Source organism: Neolamprologus multifasciatus, chromosome 1 (genome assembly GCF_963576455.1).
Source record: "Neolamprologus multifasciatus chromosome 1, fNeoMul1.2, whole genome shotgun sequence".
Lineage (NCBI taxonomy): Eukaryota > Metazoa > Chordata > Actinopteri > Cichliformes > Cichlidae > Neolamprologus > Neolamprologus multifasciatus.
The window spans coordinates 22,695,317-22,712,663 of record NC_140439.1 but is presented as its reverse complement, the minus strand read 5'-3'; the positions used below and the strand labels follow the sequence as shown (position 1 = coordinate 22,712,663).

At 39.5% G+C, this 17,347-nt stretch overlaps 2 protein-coding genes across 3 annotated transcripts; one reads left to right on the top strand and one right to left on the bottom strand.

The window, feature by feature from the left end:
* Window positions 1-208: 208 nt before the first annotated feature.
* Window positions 209-6,353, top strand: foxf1 (forkhead box F1). The gene is made up of 2 exons (XM_085159414.1): window positions 209-1,501; window positions 2,747-6,353. Exons 1-2 carry the CDS (start codon window positions 523-525, stop codon window positions 2,908-2,910), a joined length of 1,143 nt encoding a protein of 380 aa, XP_085015540.1. The 5' UTR covers window positions 209-522; the 3' UTR covers window positions 2,911-6,353.
* A 125-nt stretch (window positions 6,354-6,478) lies between these two features.
* mthfsd (methenyltetrahydrofolate synthetase domain containing) lies at window positions 6,479-15,139 on the bottom strand. Of its 2 annotated transcripts, XM_085159402.1 has the most exons (10): window positions 14,957-15,139; window positions 14,717-14,820; window positions 14,240-14,353; window positions 14,076-14,189; window positions 13,133-13,246; window positions 12,927-13,017; window positions 9,942-10,054; window positions 9,562-9,687; window positions 6,612-7,966; window positions 6,479-6,574 (listed from the first exon to the last, which is right to left on the bottom strand). In XM_085159402.1, exons 1-9 carry the CDS (start codon window positions 14,982-14,984, stop codon window positions 7,214-7,216), a joined length of 1,557 nt encoding a protein of 518 aa, XP_085015528.1. In that variant the 5' UTR covers window positions 14,985-15,139; the 3' UTR covers window positions 6,479-6,574; window positions 6,612-7,213. The 2 variants fall into 2 exon arrangements, with proteins under 2 accessions (XP_085015528.1, XP_085015522.1); XM_085159396.1 differs by lacking the exon at window positions 14,076-14,189 and having other exon boundaries at window positions 14,957-15,138.
* Between the last annotated feature and the right edge of the window lie 2,208 nt (window positions 15,140-17,347).

Here is a 17,347-nt window from a genome sequence, read left to right as displayed (position 1 = left end):
TTAGCGTATGGGTCCTTGAAATTAAATGTTATATGTGAGATATATTCTCTATTTCTGTGTAAGGACGGAGGGAAAAGAAAGATTTCACTGAAAAGTGAACGCACACAGATGTGCAAGCTTACAGCCCACCACTTGAGTAGGAGGGCAATCGGGGAACTGGGCGGGTCCCAACATTAGGATGACCAAGACATACAGCTTCCAATGCGCCGATGGCAACAGATAAGTAAAAAGTGAGCTCCTCGGACGCACGACAACACACCAACTGAAGTGGAAAGCGGCTCCTGTTCTTCTCTTTATCCCATTTCGGGCACTGCGTACAAGGCGGTCCGGCTTCAGACTGCTGCAGGACTGAATCAAAAGCAACAGCTAAGAAGATAATCGCGCCTTTGCCTCTATCGCCACTATCATTATTAGATTTTTTTTTTTTCTTTATGACACCAATTTAGTACCTAACTTACTATTTTTTATAGGTGGAAAAGCAATTCTGTTTTTGTTTTCCGTCTCGAAGATTAAATTTAACTAATGACGGCAGAGGTTCAGCAGCCCCCAGCACAGACTCCTGCCCAGAGCAGCCCGATGTCTGCTCCGGAGAAGCCACACGGACAAACGGTGGTGATGGAAACTGCCTCCTCCACTACGAAAACCAAAAAGACAAACGCAGGGATCCGACGACCAGAGAAACCACCTTATTCCTACATAGCTTTAATAGTTATGGCTATTCAGAGCTCTCCAACAAAACGCCTGACCCTCAGTGAAATATATCAGTTTCTACAGAGCCGCTTCCCGTTTTTTCGGGGCTCGTACCAGGGATGGAAGAACTCCGTGCGTCACAACTTGTCCCTGAACGAGTGCTTCATTAAGTTGCCCAAAGGCCTCGGTCGACCGGGGAAAGGACACTACTGGACTATTGACCCGGCTAGTGAGTTTATGTTCGAGGAAGGCTCCTTCAGAAGGAGACCCAGGGGTTTTAGGCGCAAGTGCCAGGCGCTGAAGCCCATGTACAGCATGATGAACGGCCTGGGATTCAACCACATCCCCGAGTCTTACAACTTCCAAGGGAGCGGCGGGGGCCTATCCTGTCCGCCCAACAGTTTGTCTCTGGACAGTGGGATTGGGATGATGAATGGACACTTGGCAGGTAACATGGAAGGGATGGGTCTGTCCGGACACTCCATGTCACACTTGTCGACCAACAGTGGACATTCCTACATGGGAAGTTGTACAGGATCCACTGGGAGTGATTATCCCCACCACGACAATTCCGCCTCCCCTCTGCTCACCAGCGGAGGAGTCATGGAGCCTCATCCCGTATACTCGAGTTCAGCCTCTGCGTGGGCTCCAGCCCCTTCGGCCTCATTGAATAACGGAGCTTCCTACATCAAGCAGCAGCCTCTGTCCCCCTGTAATCCAGGAGCGAACCCACTGCAGCCAAGTTTGCCCACACATTCACTAGACCAACCATACCTGCACCAGAATGGCCACAGCACCACAGATTTACAAGGTAAGTTTATATATGTGTGTGTGTGTGTATATATATATATACATATATATAATTTTCTAATTTTTAAAAAAAGCGCAAAAGGTTCAGAAAAGCCGGGCCTGATGTTATAAAGAACATTTGCGAGCTATGACAAAGATAAACGAAACAAAGATTTTATTCAAATTAAGACGCTTTGGTTATTAGAGGATAGAGACAGAGATAATATACTGTCCACATATGTCTGTGGTTTACAGAATTTTATTTCACATATCATGCGCCAAACTTGGGCCTAGTGGAAATGTTGAGTAATTCTGAAGAGCATCACACTGAAATGCGCCGGATTTATTCTGCAGTCAGTAAACATAAGGCTTTTCTGTGCTGTGCATAATCGAGGGATTGGAATTAAGGCTATTAAGGAAATGATACAACACAACTTAACCACTTTTTTCGTAAATAAAGTTCCAGTATTTTGTGAATCATTAAACATAATAAATCAGGTTTATTAAAATAAAACCCAGACAGAAGACCAGAGGGGTTCAAACCTCCTGAACGTGTGGTATTAAAAAATAATAAATCAGGAGATGGTTGAAAGAGTCTACCGGGAGAGTTTAGAGTCACGCCAATCTGTGGACAAAAAAACAAAAAAAACAAGCGCGGTTAGGTCCAGCCTGCCTTGCCTCGAGGCTCTCGGTCCTCCGGGACTGTCGTGCAAAGGGGCCACTGTCAATTAGCCCTTCAAGCCCGCCTCCCCTTTTGACAATCTTTATCGTGCTTACTAAATGGACTTTGGCCCTAAGAGGAATGCATGCATTTCAGTTAGTATAACAGAGTGAAGCTCAATTTACAAATATAAACTTCTTTCTTACACAGAATATAAAGTACCTACACATACAGCCATCTTTTTGCGGTAAAATATGGTAGATATAAAGCATATGATTATTATTATTATTGTTGATATTATTATTGTTGTTATTATTATTATTATTATCATCACATATAACAGTTTTATTATTAGGGTTTCCAGAACGCATAGCGAAGTTCTGTAGAACTGGATAATTAGTATCAGCAAGATTACCAATCAAATTGTGTTGCAAATAACTTGTAAGCATTTAAATAACTTTTTATTTCAGAACTATAAACAACATTTTTCTTAACTGGGGGAACATAAAGTAACCTAGCCTTCAAGTACATTACATTTAAAAGTGACCCTTTAAAATTATTATTATTAGTAGCATTTCCATTCATGTTTTAAATGCTTTTTTGCAGGTATTCCTCGGTACCATTCCCAGTCTCCCAGCATGTGTGACCGAAAGGAGTTCGTCTTCTCGTTCAACGCTATGACTTCCTCAGCCATGCACTCACCGAGCAGCGGCTCCTACTATCACCACCAACAGGTCTCCTACCAGGACATTAAGCCCTGCGTGATGTGATGTCCTCCGCGGACAGTCTAGAGACTAGAAGATGGTGTCACAGACTTGAGCCATGAAGCAAAACGGACTGAAATGAACAACGAATGAGTAAACTACCACTGAGAGGCATGCCCCAGTCCTGGAGAGTGCTCACTGCTTCAAGTAGATCGGACTACTTCTCTGTGCTGTTACACACAGCGACAGAGACACGGAGACAAGCCAATTAGAAAGCAACCACATAATAATATATAATAATAATTAAAAACAAACTCTTTTATTCCATCTTCATCAACATCGACCAGCGGGGTAAAGCGTGGGCGTAAGACACCCTGCTGTTGTTTGGTACTTAGTCCTGCAGAGCGGATGACTACCACTTCACACTTTTGTCCTTGTGTATTCATCTTGTTAAAGTAGGTCAATGTTTAAAAAAAAAAAAAAAAGAAAAAAAATGCACACATTTCCCCGTCTCATGTTTTTACCTTTTTTTTCTTTTCTTTCATTTTTTTGGACTTACATACAAATGTTAGATTCTGAGATGAACAATTATGGACGTTACATAGCCTGTATAATGTAAGTCCATATACTGTATACTGTGTAAAAACAATGACGGCACTTTTTGAATAACCTATAAGCGCAACTTTTTTTTTTTATTTATTCTGTAGGCCTATATTTTAATTTCAGGCGAACTGGCCAAGGAGTTATATGCTTTATTGGCAATATTTGTCAGAACGCTTATTATTTGTTTTAAAATGAAAAATTGAGGATATATTGTAAACACTGTTATGTCTTTTGTGTCAGATGTATGTAGACCATTACTTTCAGCATTGTATACACATTGGTAGAAGATGGGGGGCGGGGGGAGTCTAGCAAAGGGTCCATCAGCGAGGGTTTGTCTTTAGACTATATTACAACAAAGCATTAAGAAATAAAATATCTTTTCGGCTCTTTAAGCCGGCAATTCCACCAAACGAGATACATTTCGATTTTATCGCGCACAGACAATTTTCGGGGGCGATGGTCCTGCAAGCAAACATGCCTTGTAAACAGATGCAAAGACAGTGATCCTTATTGCATAATTAACCCCAAATTAGCTTATTTAAAGATGGGAAGCTTTTTTTGTGTGTGTGTCCAATTATTCAGCAGCCTTCTCGTGTAAATGTATATTATTGCAATTCTTTAATGTAAAGCATGGTTCGTTTATAAGGGGTTTAAAGCACAACCGGTACCCTCGATACTACAGACAGTTGTCACTGTGGTGCAGTTAGGTCTTCTATTTTAAGCAATTACTGCAGCAGTCTGTTGTTTTCACCTACAGTTGATGTCCAACTTTGAAAATTAGAATTATTAGAAGAAACTAAACTTTTCCCAATCCATTGGTCGACTGGTGAACATTAACAGTCACTGGTTTGAAAGGTTAATCGTAACATGTCTTCGATCTGTTGAGAGTGTGCAGTAGTTAAGACGTAACAAATCCGAGGCAGAGATCTCACACGCGTCTGGTTACAGGGTGAAAACCTGCAGCAGTCCCGTTGCTTTGGCAGTGAGGCAGTTGTTTTCCTCAGACGCATTTGTCCAAAGAACATTTCTTGCCATGGTGGAAATACAATAAATTGCGCTTATCTAATTTAAGCAGCATAACTTTGTAATAATTAGTTTTGGAGTGTTCCGCAAAATGCGCAATTATACAACAGAAAATTGGCCTAGGAAAATTAAAAACAAAGAAAAAAAAGTAGGGCCGATTTTTCATAAAGAAGAACATCTTTATTTCTCATCTAAAATGAGTTGTTTTTGTTACATAAAATAGATATACCAATCACGATACTGCAAAGACACAAAAATAATAAGCAGTTAAAAGTACTCATAAATAATACGCATAACGTGTATTGTACTGTGTAAAATCCTGGTTGTCTTATCTCAGAGTCAAAATATTTTAATTTTACAGATGCAAATTATTATAAGGGACACGTTTTTTTTTCTTTATCAGATTTCTGATTCAAACTGTTGTTTTTCGACATTCACAAACACGCATGTCTGTGCGGCTTAAAACCAACTTGGCAATTTTTTCATCTGAATGACCGCAAATCATTAAAAAAAAAAAAAAAATCCGGACGTCGTTTCTTATTTTAAATTTCTTCAATTTTCAAGCAACATTTGTGGCGTTTAAAAAGTCGTTCCGAATGTAAGAGTATAGTGGGTACAATCTATTAAGTGCATCAACACAGTCAGTGCAGATTAATCCGATGCGCATGCTTGTGATTTAGATTAAGTAAACCAACTGCGGTTTGAGGCCTTTTGTTATCTTCTTTAATCTTGATGGTTAAGTCATGTTTGCTGATGTTTGTGTGTACAACTACATCTTTACAAGGGGATGTAACATGCTCCACGGTGATACGCTTTGCAATCTCACCACATGACCACTGACTGAACCCCAGTAAAACGAGCATGCCATTGAGCACAGGGGTAAGCAGGCTTAACAGCAGTGGAACAGAGCATTAACAAACTGATGACATTTGCCAAGGTTCAGTGCTCTGGAGGGCTGAGGGAGAGAGATGGCGTTCCACAGCTGTTCCCTGGCCAGGCCTGGATGACAGCTCCATAAAAAGCCAGAGGCCTGGTACTGTGCAGACAGACACACTGCTTGTGTCCCAATCCTGTCAAGACTTTAGTGCAAACAGGACATCTATGGGTTAATTTCTTAGGTAATGGCAGTGCAGCTACAGAGACAGGTGTAAACAGAAAAAAAAATAGAGTCATCGGGCAAGTTATCTAGCACTTGGGTTTACAGAAGTTTGAAGGTAATGTTAACAGACACATTTTCCAAACAGAGAATAAGAAAAACGTCACTCTGCAAAAATGAATTAATCTTTTAAAGTTTTCTTTAAGTTTTGTTAACAGCTTAAAACTATTTAAAGTTTACAAGCTGGCATTTTATATGTTACAACTGGGTGAAACACATCAAGTTTTGTGAAAATCCAATAACGGGCCTGAAATATCATATTTAACCACTAACAACATAGTTCTGCCTCTTCATGAGAACGATGGTTTGAGGTGGTGGGGAACTTCAGAGTTGGATCTCCAAATTCTGCAAAACCTTGTGAACATTTATAATCCATCAATTTTCTTTTTTGTTTGTTTTTCATAAAAAGACACTCAGTGTTAACAGGTAAACTCTTTAGTGAAGAATTAAGTAAAGTCATGTGAAGCAAATTTATCTAATATTGAGGGCAGCATCACTCTCTCACTGGCCCAACCACATCAAATACAATGAATAAATTTATATTTAGTAACTACATAGGTGCAAATATAACTGTAAAAATTAACGCTAGCTAAAAAACAAAAACAAAACAAAAAAACAGAACAGCAGCAATAGAGGCCTTTAGCTCTTCCCCTGTTTATTGTTGTAATCTGCCGGTTTCAGATTTTCATGGTTAAAAAAAAAAAAAAGAGAGAGAGAAAAAAGAAAATCATACAGTAGTAGAGACTATCCAATAATCCTGTGTTATGTACAAGAATCAATTAAGTCAAGAAAATCATAACTAAGTCACGGTTATTTGTAAACTCTTTACATTTCTGTAGTCTCATTAAAGTAGCATAAACACTTGGAGTCTGTTCACAAGTTCTGTAAATCTGGATGAATTTGGACAATGAGAAAGACAAAAATGGTCAAAGGTTGAAGCCTGTGTGGCTAGACTATTGTTAGATGATGAAATGTTATATTTTACTCCTAGCTTTGTGACTCAAATGATCAAATGTTGTGACTTGCCACACGCAGGTGCCATTTTGAACAAAACTAACCCATATTTAAACAAGTAGGATGCAGACAAACAGGTCTGGCAACATTGTGGATGTGACAATACTGACAGCTAGTTTTGAGGGGAAAAAAAAGCAAAAAAAAAAAAAGCACTAGCCTTTTTTATTTATTGTATGGTAGCAAAAGCACTGCATGCAGTTTGTAGACTGAAAGAGAAAATGAGTGTTGTGTTTCTAAGAATCTCTGATAAAGGCACTTTGAAGAAAAAATGATTGGGACAAATTTAAAGAAAAAAAAGTTCCTGTAGCCCACTTAACAGAGCGTATAGCAAAATCTTAGTCGTTATAGAATTTGTCTGGATTCAAATCCAGGTTCACTACTCTCATAGTTTCAAGTGTTGTTAATATTTAGTCAAGCCTGCTAGGTTCAAATGTGTTCTCTTCTAATAAATCACATTTTTGTTCATATTTTTTTTAAAGCAAAAAAAAAAAAATCAACTCCTTTTATGGTCTTTGCAGTTGTCCAAAACTGTAAACAACTTAAGCATTACATTAGGTATATTTCTTACTGCTTTTACTGCTCAGTTTTTTCTGTGGCATCACTCTTAGCATCTGGTGCTGATACTTCAGACTTCGGAGCCGCTGCTGGTTTTGGTCTTCTACTGGATTGTCCAGATTTCCTGCCTCCTCGCTGGCTCTTGGCCAGTTCAGCCTGCAGACTGTGACCATTGAGAGCGAGCCCCTGCAGAGCCTCCAGGGCCTGATCTGCAGCGTGGGGGTCACTGTAATCCAGGAAGGCCCTGTGCTGAGCTCCCTGCCAGGTGAGTCTCAGTGGAGTGGCCTCCCTCTCTCGGAGGGCAGTTTTCAGCTCACTAACACGCAGCCCAGCAGGGATTCCTCCCAGATAAACTGTGGTCACACTCAGATGGAGCTTACGCTGAGATTTGACTTCATTTCCACCCTCTTCTGGGACCTGCTCCTTTGTGTTCCCTCTACTTTTTCCCTTTATTGTCTTGCCAATTTCTTGCTCGTTACCTGCCTTGCCGTCTCCTCTGCTTTCTTTATTCATTCTAGTCAGATGCTGTCTGGCTTTTGGTTCTCCCGCTAGTCTTTTTTCCAGTCTAGAGTCCTGGCTGGATTCTCCCGCAGCATCCTGCTGCATGTTTGGCCTCAGCCTCCGCCTGGTTTGCCTTTTGGGTTGACTGGCGTGCAGACCAGCTTCTGCCACAACAGGCGCTGCCCCCAGTGTTACATCCTTTCCAGCTTGTTCTTCAAGAGCACGCAGCTTCTTCAGGATGGGGACCTTTTGCAGCTTTTCGGTGTCCAGCTGAAGACAAAACTGGACAGACTCAGTAATGCTGAAACGAAAAGATGCGTCTCACACAGCATACAAACAGACCTGCTCAGGGCCGATGCAATGCACCGACTCATAATAAAGAGAGAGCTGATAGCTCCTCACAGCCCATGCTTAAAAACCATCTTAATACCAGCAGGATATTTCACTTCCCAAGCAGTTAAAAATAAAGACTGCTATCTTGATTTGTTGGGTCTTCAAGTGTCTTGGCAGACTTTGATGCTGACCAGTCCTGTAAAGGATATACGGACCTATTGTTTTTACACTGGCCTGTTTGACCCGTCATTCCCCTGCCCCTGCAGAGCCAAGCTGGCTGGGCAGAGAAGCCTTTGATGATCAGACACGGCCTTCCTGTCTATGAGGTCACTGGGTCCTGTTTACTTATATGCATGTTGTAAGGAACCCAGAGGTTACACACAAACTTACCACATAAGAAAAATAACCTTTACCTATGTCTAATTAAAGATAAATTATCAAGAGGAAAAAACACATTTCATCTTTGTGCCACCGTCAGTAAATCAGAAGCTGTTTATGGTCCAGGCTGATTTAAATACAGACGATGATGTGAAATGAGTGGTAAATAAGACTGGAAAAGCACTATAAATATATCAGGAAAATTCCCAAGATACACAGTTAATTAGTTTGTTTTGTTTTTTAAAGTAAACTATTTTACATAAGTGTGCAATGTACACACCATCCATAAAAACTAAAACTTTTTTTTTTTATTTCTAAGAAATAAAAAAGAAAATAACTGGAATTTTTTTTGGGCAAAATGGAATTATTACAGTAAGTGCACTCAGAGGAATAAATGCTAGATAGACCGTCCTCCAGTGAGCTGTAGGTTTTCTATGAGTCCACTAGAGGGCAGTGTTACTAAGGAAACGCAACATTTTTGTCATGTAACCAAAGCAGAGCATTTTCCTATAAACTCTGTGTTAATATTTCATCCCATGAGGTAATTATAAAGACTCATGTGTGCTATTGTCATATCTTGTCTTGTCCTAAATTGTAGAAGAGATTAGTACAAGCTAATGTATACTTTCTGAACACAAAAACTTTAGTTGTTGTTTTAAATTTAGTGTTGGGCATTTATTCTCCCTCTAAATGCCAGTTTCATTATGTTGAATGACAACAGGGGTGGAGACCTGATCAAACATTCATGAAAAACATACTTTCAGAGCAGGTCATCTTACTGGAACATCAATATTATCAGATTATTGACTGAAAAACATTTTTAAAAGGTGCAGGATTTTTTCAATAACATTATTTCTCAGTAATGGAAATCCACATACTAAGAGCGAAGCATTAATCACAGATGTTAAGTCTTTCATAGATAAAGGCATTAACGTCATCATTTTTCCAATGTTAAAATCAGTTACTTTCAGCTATGCTTTACTGAACGCTTTTTGGTATGCCCCTCTTCTAGATAAATCCATCAGAAAGATTTGAGGGGAGAGACGAGGAATGACATGTATCAGGTCAGGTCAGCCTGGACCTCTCAAAATCAAGTTGACTATGAAATAACTACTATGTTTTACACAAAGCAAAAACAAGCACAATCAGGTTACCTTATTCCAGATGATTCCACGTGGCTTAGGCAACTGGCAATCTGTTTTAATAACTCTGGTCGGTGTGAGGATGTAGTCTACAGTCAGGTCGTGACTTCCCATTAGATCTTCTGGAATATCCATCACCTGAAAGCACAGTTATTCCTCAATTATTCAAATTACTAATGCTGAAACAACAAGTGGGAGGAAAAAAAAAACTCTAAACTATGTCTGTTCATGTCAGTTCGAGCTGCACATCTTTATTTAAAACTGTATTATTCCCCATTTTAAAACTAATGTGTTCTTTAGCTTTGTAAAAAGGGACAAGCTGCTTATTCCAAAACAAGATCCATAAAACATTTGAACTGCTCAGTGAGATCAAACTGAATACGCAAACCAACCTGGCAGTCATGGACAACAGTAACCACCACAGTAGACTCATTCACGGCACCCATTGAAGCCATCATTCCATACTCCAAGTCAGCAAAGCCTTCTCCTTTTCCAATCCGAAAACCTACAGTGGAAGGCGGAGAGGGAAACTTAATTTAAAAATGTATACTGTGCAGTTTACGAAATCCTTTTGGAGATTTGTAAACTCCTTTATACTGCCTTACAGTAAAACATGTGTTTCGCTGCAGTACTGCATGAGTTATCCTGGGCATTTTAGAAATGAGGATCACCATGGAGTGCGGTTAGCAGACAATTTACATGGCGGGAAGAACACAGGAGAAGCCACAATAAGCAGAAGGGATCTGATTACGTACATCTGCCTCAATCTTATTTCTGCTCTTTTTCCTCTATGCTGGCAGAGTGTGCAGAAGTGCCTCAATAGGCTTAGACACGTGCAGCAATCACAATACCTTTGTTCCATTCTGCTTTCAGTCAGCACAGCCTCTCATCATTTTCCACTGTGTAGTAAACAAGCCTTGCATAAAACAATTTATAATGACCCAAGTAGTGATTTAGGAGAATCGCTATATAATAACAGACTATGTTGTTCATTACTCAGCTAATAATTGTAAATTCATGCTTGAAGAAAAGCAGGTTTTGCAGCACATGCTGCCTTTTCCATCTTTAGAGGTTCAAGGAGACCTATTGAGCTCATTTTTAGCATAGTTTTCCTCTTGGACTGCAGTACAGTTGACTAAACTAACCTTGTTGCAGTCTGTCAGTTCATAATCTCTGTGACACAATTTTCCCTCGTCTCCTTTAAGACACCTTTCAGCTGGCTTATATATAAGCCAGCTGAAAGGTGGACTTATATATATATAAGAAAGGTGGCTTATATATATATATATATATATATATATATATATATATATATATATATATATATATATATATATATATATATATACACACACACATATATATATATATACACACACATATATATATATATATATATATATATACACACATACACACACACACACACATACACACACAGTGGGGCAAAAAAGTATTTAGTCAGCCACCGATTGTGCAAGTTCCCCCACTTAAAATGATGACAGAGGTCAGTAATTTGCACCAGAGGTACACTTCAACTGTGAGAGACAGAATGTGAAAAAAAAATCCATGAATTCACATGGTAGGATTTGTAAAGAATTTATTCGTAAATCAGGGTGGAAAATAAGTATTTGGTCACCTCAAACAAGGAAAATCCCTGGCTCTCACAGACCTGTAATGTCTTCTGTAAGAAGCTTTTCTGTCCCCCCACCCCACTGTCCCCTGTATGAATGGCACCTGTTTGACCTCATCATCTGTATAAAAGACACCTGTCCACAGCCTCAACCAGTCAGACTCCAAACTCCGCCATGGCCAAGACCAAAGAGCTTTCGAAGGACACCAGGAAAAGAATTGTAGACCTGCACCAGACTGGGAAGAGTGAATCTACAATAGACAAGCAGCTTGGTGTGAAAAAATCAACTGTGGGAGCAATCATCAGAAAATGGAAGACATACAAGACCACTGATAATCTCCCTCGATCTGGGGCTCCACGCAAGATCTCATCCCGTGGGGTCAAAATGATCATGAGAACGGTGAGCAAAGATCCCAGAACCACACGGGGGGACCTGGTGAATGACCTGCAGAGAGCTGGGACCAAAGTAACAAAGGTCACCATCAGTAACACACTACAACGGCAGGGAATCAAATCCCGCAGTACCAGACGTGTTCCGCTGCTGAAGCCAGTGCATGTCCAGGCCCGTCTGAAGTTTGCCAGAGAGCACATGGATGATACAGCAGAGGATTGGGAGAATGTCATGTGGTCAGATGAAACCAAAGTAGAACTTTTTGGTATAAACTCAACTCGTCGTGTTTGGAGGAAGAAGAATACTGAGTTGCATCCCAAGAACACCATACCTACTGTGAAGCATGGGGGTGGAAACATCATGCTATGGGGCTGTTTTTCTGCCAAGGGGACAGGACGACTGATCCGTGTTAAGGACAGAATGAATGGGGCCAAGTATCGTGAGATTTTGAGCCAAAACCTCCTTCCATCAGTGAGAACTTTGAAGATGAAACGAGGCTGGGTCTTCCAACATGACAATGATCCAAAACACACCGCCCGGGCAACAGAGGAGTGGCTCCGTAAGAAGCATTTGAAAGTCCTGGAGTGGCCTAGCCAGTCTCCAGACCTCAACCCCATAGAAAATCTGTGGCGGGAGTTGAAAGTCCGTGTTGCTCGGCGACAGCCCCAAAACATCACTGCTCTTGAGAAGATCTGCATGGAGGAATGGGCCAAAATACCAGCTACTGTGTGTGCAAACCTGGTAAAGACCTATAGTAAACGTTTGACCTCTGTTATTGCCAACAAAGGTTATGTTACAAAGTATTGAGTTGTATTTTGTTATTGACCAAATACTTATTTTCCACCCTGATTTACAAATAAATTCTTTACAAATCCTACCATGTGAATTCATGGATTTTTTTTTCCACATTCTGTCTCTCACAGTTGAAGTGTACCTCTGGTGCAAATTACTGACCTCTGTCATCATTTTAAGTGGGGGAACTTGCACAATCGGTGGCTGACTAAATACTTTTTTGCCCCACTGTATATCCTAAACTCATTGGCTGAAACTTTGGCCACGTTTAATGTAAGTATCCAACAGTGTTACTATTCTATATATGAAAATAAAGAAAAAAACTGTTTCACTTTGAACTGAAAAAATATTGTCTATTCTGCAATAATAGACAGTAAATTGCACACGTGGTTCTAACTACTATTTAAGGAGGACTGCATTTTCTTTAGATTTTATATATTTTAGTACATGTATGGTAAACTTGGTCTTGAATTCACTGCTCTGTTGCTCTCCCACAATCATAAATCATTTAGGTTACCAATATGAAACTGAAATAGTATCGTGACATGGTGTATAAGTCACCTTTCTCCGACACCGCCACAGAACCAACCACCATCAGGTCAATTTTAATTTTTGCATCCAGGCCAACAGGTACACTGAAGTCTTTCACACCCTGGAGATGGTTTGGAGGTTTCAGAAGAAAGAAAGAAAATCTAATTATCATTATTGGGAATTTAAAGAGGAATGACAATGCTGACAAATAAGAGCAAACATTAGTACATTTATACCTGAGAGGAAGAACATATGCGTAGTTGTTCTTTGCTAGCCCCTTCAGGTGGAGTAATCCTATTGAAAAGGCCTGTACGAAGACGAGGAGTTGGGACCAATAAAGTTTTCCGTGCCTGCAAAAATTATTTCAGTAAAATGTTAAAAAAAAAAAAGAAAAAAAAAAAAAAAAGATCCTGGGTTATTTAAAAGGACTAGAAATTAAAACTGAGCTGAATAAAACAGTGGAGTGATGGCAAAAATTACAAAAAAAACAAAAACATTTTAATTGATGCAAAACACTGATGTGGCTGAAATGTGACTTTACAAAGAACCTACAGGATATTATACAATAAGTTAAACAATCTTATGTAGCAAATTCTTGACCACAGGTGCAAACTCCAGTTCTTGAGGGCCGGTGTCCTGAAACTTTTCCATGTGTCCCTGCTGCAGCACACCTGAATAACATAAGTAGGTCATTAGCAAGACTCCATAGCACAGGGGTGTCAAACTCCAGGTCTCGAGGCCTGCAGGTTTTAGGTCTCACCCTGGGTCAACACACCTGAATCAAATGATTAGTTCATTACCAGGCCACTGGAGAACTTCAAGACATGTTGAGGAGGTCATTTAGCCTTTAAATCAGCTGTCTTGGATCAAGGACACATCTAAGACCTGCAGGACACCGGCCCTCGAGGCCTGGAGTTTGACACCTGTGAGTTAAGTTCTACAGAGTGTTGCTAATGACCTACTTAAGTTATTCAGGTGTGCAGGAACACATAGGTTTAAGGACACCGGCCCTCGAGGACTGGAGTTTGACACCCCTGTTCTAGACAGTAATAAAACATAGTCTAAAATTTCTCATTTAAAATTCTGGTTGCATTTAAAAAATCAAAAGAAAATCATGTAATCCAGCCTGAGGCACTCTGGTTCTTGGTACTTTGTTTTTTTCCAACACTGCAGTGCTACCTGCAGCACTGCCAGCCGAGCACCCTCCAGAGGTTTGTCAGGATCCACCTTCACCTCAGATGTGTGGGTGAACGCCTGCAGCTCCAACACCTTGGCGCAGGCCACAAAAGCACCCTACAGCAGAAAGGAAGGCATCTGATCATAGGTTCCTCAAGTCAACTTACTTCCAAGGTGATAAAGCGTGCCTGCTGCTGGGGTTTGTCTGGGTTAACTTTGACTGTCTGGCTGGACTTGAACTCCTGCAGGCCTGCAAGGCTGTAACATGCCTTAACTGCACCCTGGTCAATAGGTGCACAGGAAAAGACATGTATGCATGCACAGAGACAAGACAGCCATTAGTGATTCAAAATTTAAGAACATCACTCAGAAGCTGTGCTGGTGCCCTGAGTGTAGCAAGAATTTCACCCCTACAGCCCTTATTATTTTCTTCAGTTATTTATTTACTTACTTAAAGTACTTTACATATAACCCAGACAATCACAGGCTCAGATTTTTCCTCTCTTTTTTCAAGTATATTTATTTTTTTAATTCGAGAAGGAGGGAGGAAAAAACTGGAGACTAGTGGCAGAGGTTGACCTGCCAGTGCATTGATTTGAATGAGAACTGCGCTGCAGCTCTTCAGCTAAACTGCTTTAACCTGCCTTGAAATTTGGGATTCTGTTGTGGACGGGCCTCGGAAAGTTTGCCAGATTCTTTTCTTCTATGTAGTCCCAAACTTTCTGACGAATGTCCCATTTCGATTCTCCTGGAGAGAAAATTGGAGTTTAACATAAACGCTAACCGAAGCAACATTTACGTTTTCAGCATCACATTTAGCGAATCGACGACTTTAACAACAATTTCAACGGCAAAACAAACGTTTTACAAAACACTTGACCTACCCGGGTTGATTTTTATGACGGGATCCATCGCTTTATTAGAGCCACGGGTAGGTTTATTCTACAACACTCGGATGCACTCCACGCAGTAATATCGTACACGTGAGCTCTGTAACATAATACTAACGGAACAGCTGCTTGTCAATGTTTATCATTGCTACGGCGGCTCAAAGGGACGATCCTAACGAAACGCGAACGGGAAAGGTGGTTTTGAACTTCTAGGCAACCGTAGTCTGATTAGCAGAACGTTCGCGCTTCTCTAAATACAGAAAGTACAGTCGTGAAAAAGCTAATTTTTCTTACTATCGACACGTGTGAAGTCAATTATTTCAAACCTTTTTTGTTAAAATTTTGATCTTTATGCCTTACAACAAAATGCATTTTTATATTGACATCAAATGATGCGTGTGGAAAATGGCAGTCAAAGCTCTGTCAGTTGTATGAGCCAAATTAAAAGAGTATGCTGGTGTGGTATGGGTCCACTGGTTTTTTCTTCCATTTTTTTGTAAGATAATCATTTCCTTTTAAACATTATTTTACAATTGGAAGACAATCAAGAGATATTTTGCTTTTTTTTAAACATTATTTTGGAACCATTTTTTCAACAACTAGGTTTACATTATGTCTCAGGACAGGTGTAGTTTACACAACAGATGCTTTAACATGGATTTTTTTTTTCAAATTCAAGGGTGGGACACAAAATACCCTCCAATAGTAGGATGAAAATGACTGAAAATACCCACTTTCATTTGTTAGGAATGGGGTCACTAAATGGTTTAATGGAAACTCTGTGAATTATATGGTATTGATTTTGCTTTGCAGGCAACACTTCTCACACAAGCACTGGACTGATGTGTTAGCGCCCATATCATCAATCATCAAAATAACAACTCATAAAATATGTTATGAGTTGTTATTTTTGCCTTGTTTTGTTTTTTTGTTCTTTTGTTTCTTTTCTGTGTTTTTTTTTTTTTTCTGTTTGTTTGTTTGTTTCTTAACACAAAAAATTTAAGACAGGATGGGCTGGTGCAAATTCTTTAAGGTGGCCAGGAACATTAATTTGCAGGGTTCCAGAGCACTATTGTCTGTGTAAGGAAAGGGCCACTTCAGCATCTGTTATGGAGTAAAAACAGGCAGGATAGGGTTGTGGCTTCAGTGCGCGCTTTAAAACAGCAACTGATTGTCACGAATGACAAGCTGTGATAACAGCAATCTTGCAGGAAACAGGAAATAATCTGAAAAACTTAATGATGAAGTAATTGTTAAGATGTGCTGGTCAAAACTGTTTAAAATCTCAGTTCCTGGCTATTATGGCTTGTAATTTACCTCCTAAATTTTTGATCCATTAAGACTTTTTTGAGAAATTCAACTAAAGGAGAAAGGAAATAATATTAACGTAACCCAGACTCTACAGCATCACGGGGTCTCTGTTTAAAACCCTCTTATATTATCTATGTCAGGTTTTACTTTGTTAATATGTTTCCACTTATTAAGGCATTGTAAATGCAAACAAACAGCTCTGTCTTCTTTCATAGTTATCAAATTTTACTGTACCATATTTAAACTGGAGCACCACCTGCAGGTCTTTGGATGTCATAAGGTTTTCAACCCAGATGTAAAATGCACAAAAAACAGAAATCTATAGTTTACATGCTTAACCATAGGTGTGACACCTTTTTTAGTAGTCATTATTTACTTGTATATAATATAATTTAATAATATAGTGGGACTGATGAAATAAGTCAGGAGCATATTCGCTGCACCATTTTAGCCTTCTTTATCACCATTAAATATTTGCATATGCCTCTGTTATCCAGTGGGATCTGTCATATTTGCATTTGACTGACTAAAAACTGTAAATAAAGGGAATTTTAATAATTTACATATACATTGTTTAGTATGTAATCACTGTGTGGAGAAACAAAAGTGAGAAATGCAAAATGTCTTTACGAGCAGAAGAAAGAATCGTAAAAGTGCTAATCATATGAAATGTGACCCATGATCTAAGAACAGTGAGAAAAACATTTTTGAAATAGTTTTATTGATTCTATTAACGTTCTAACTTCAAATATTTCAGGATCAAATTATTGTGTTACATGTTTAAATACCAGTGCTAACATTCTGACTTTAGATAACCGACTGATTATAAACTTCATATGATAGTTTCTTCTCTTTAAGTGTTCAAGTGTGCTTATGGAATGGATTCAGTACATATCAAGACTCATAAGAGGCACATATTAAGGAATATGAATTGTTCCTTTTAAATGCACATTAACATAATTAGTTCCCTCAATGTGATGCAGTACATGGGAATAACAGGAAACACTGGGTTGTGTTATCTGGATGATTTTGAGTGGTTGGAGGTGTTATTAATTGGGCAAAGTCAGTCTGAAC

Bases quoted from the DNA above. Each gene is read 5' to 3' on its own strand.
- mthfsd (XM_085159402.1), bottom strand. From the start codon at position 14,984: ATGGATCCCGTCATAAAAATCAACCCGG. The intron at 13,247-14,075 runs GTAGCACTGCAG...TAATTTTTGCAG, and splicing joins CTCGGCTGGCAGTGCTGCAG to GCACGGAAAACTTTATTGGT. The intron at 13,018-13,132 runs GTATAAATGTAC...AACCATCTCCAG, and splicing joins GCATATGTTCTTCCTCTCAG to GGTGTGAAAGACTTCAGTGT.
- foxf1 (XM_085159414.1), top strand. From the start codon at position 523: ATGACGGCAGAGGTTCAGCAGCCCCCAGCACAGACTCCTGCCCAGAGC. The intron at 1,502-2,746 runs GTAAGTTTATAT...GCTTTTTTGCAG, and splicing joins CAGCACCACAGATTTACAAG to GTATTCCTCGGTACCATTCC.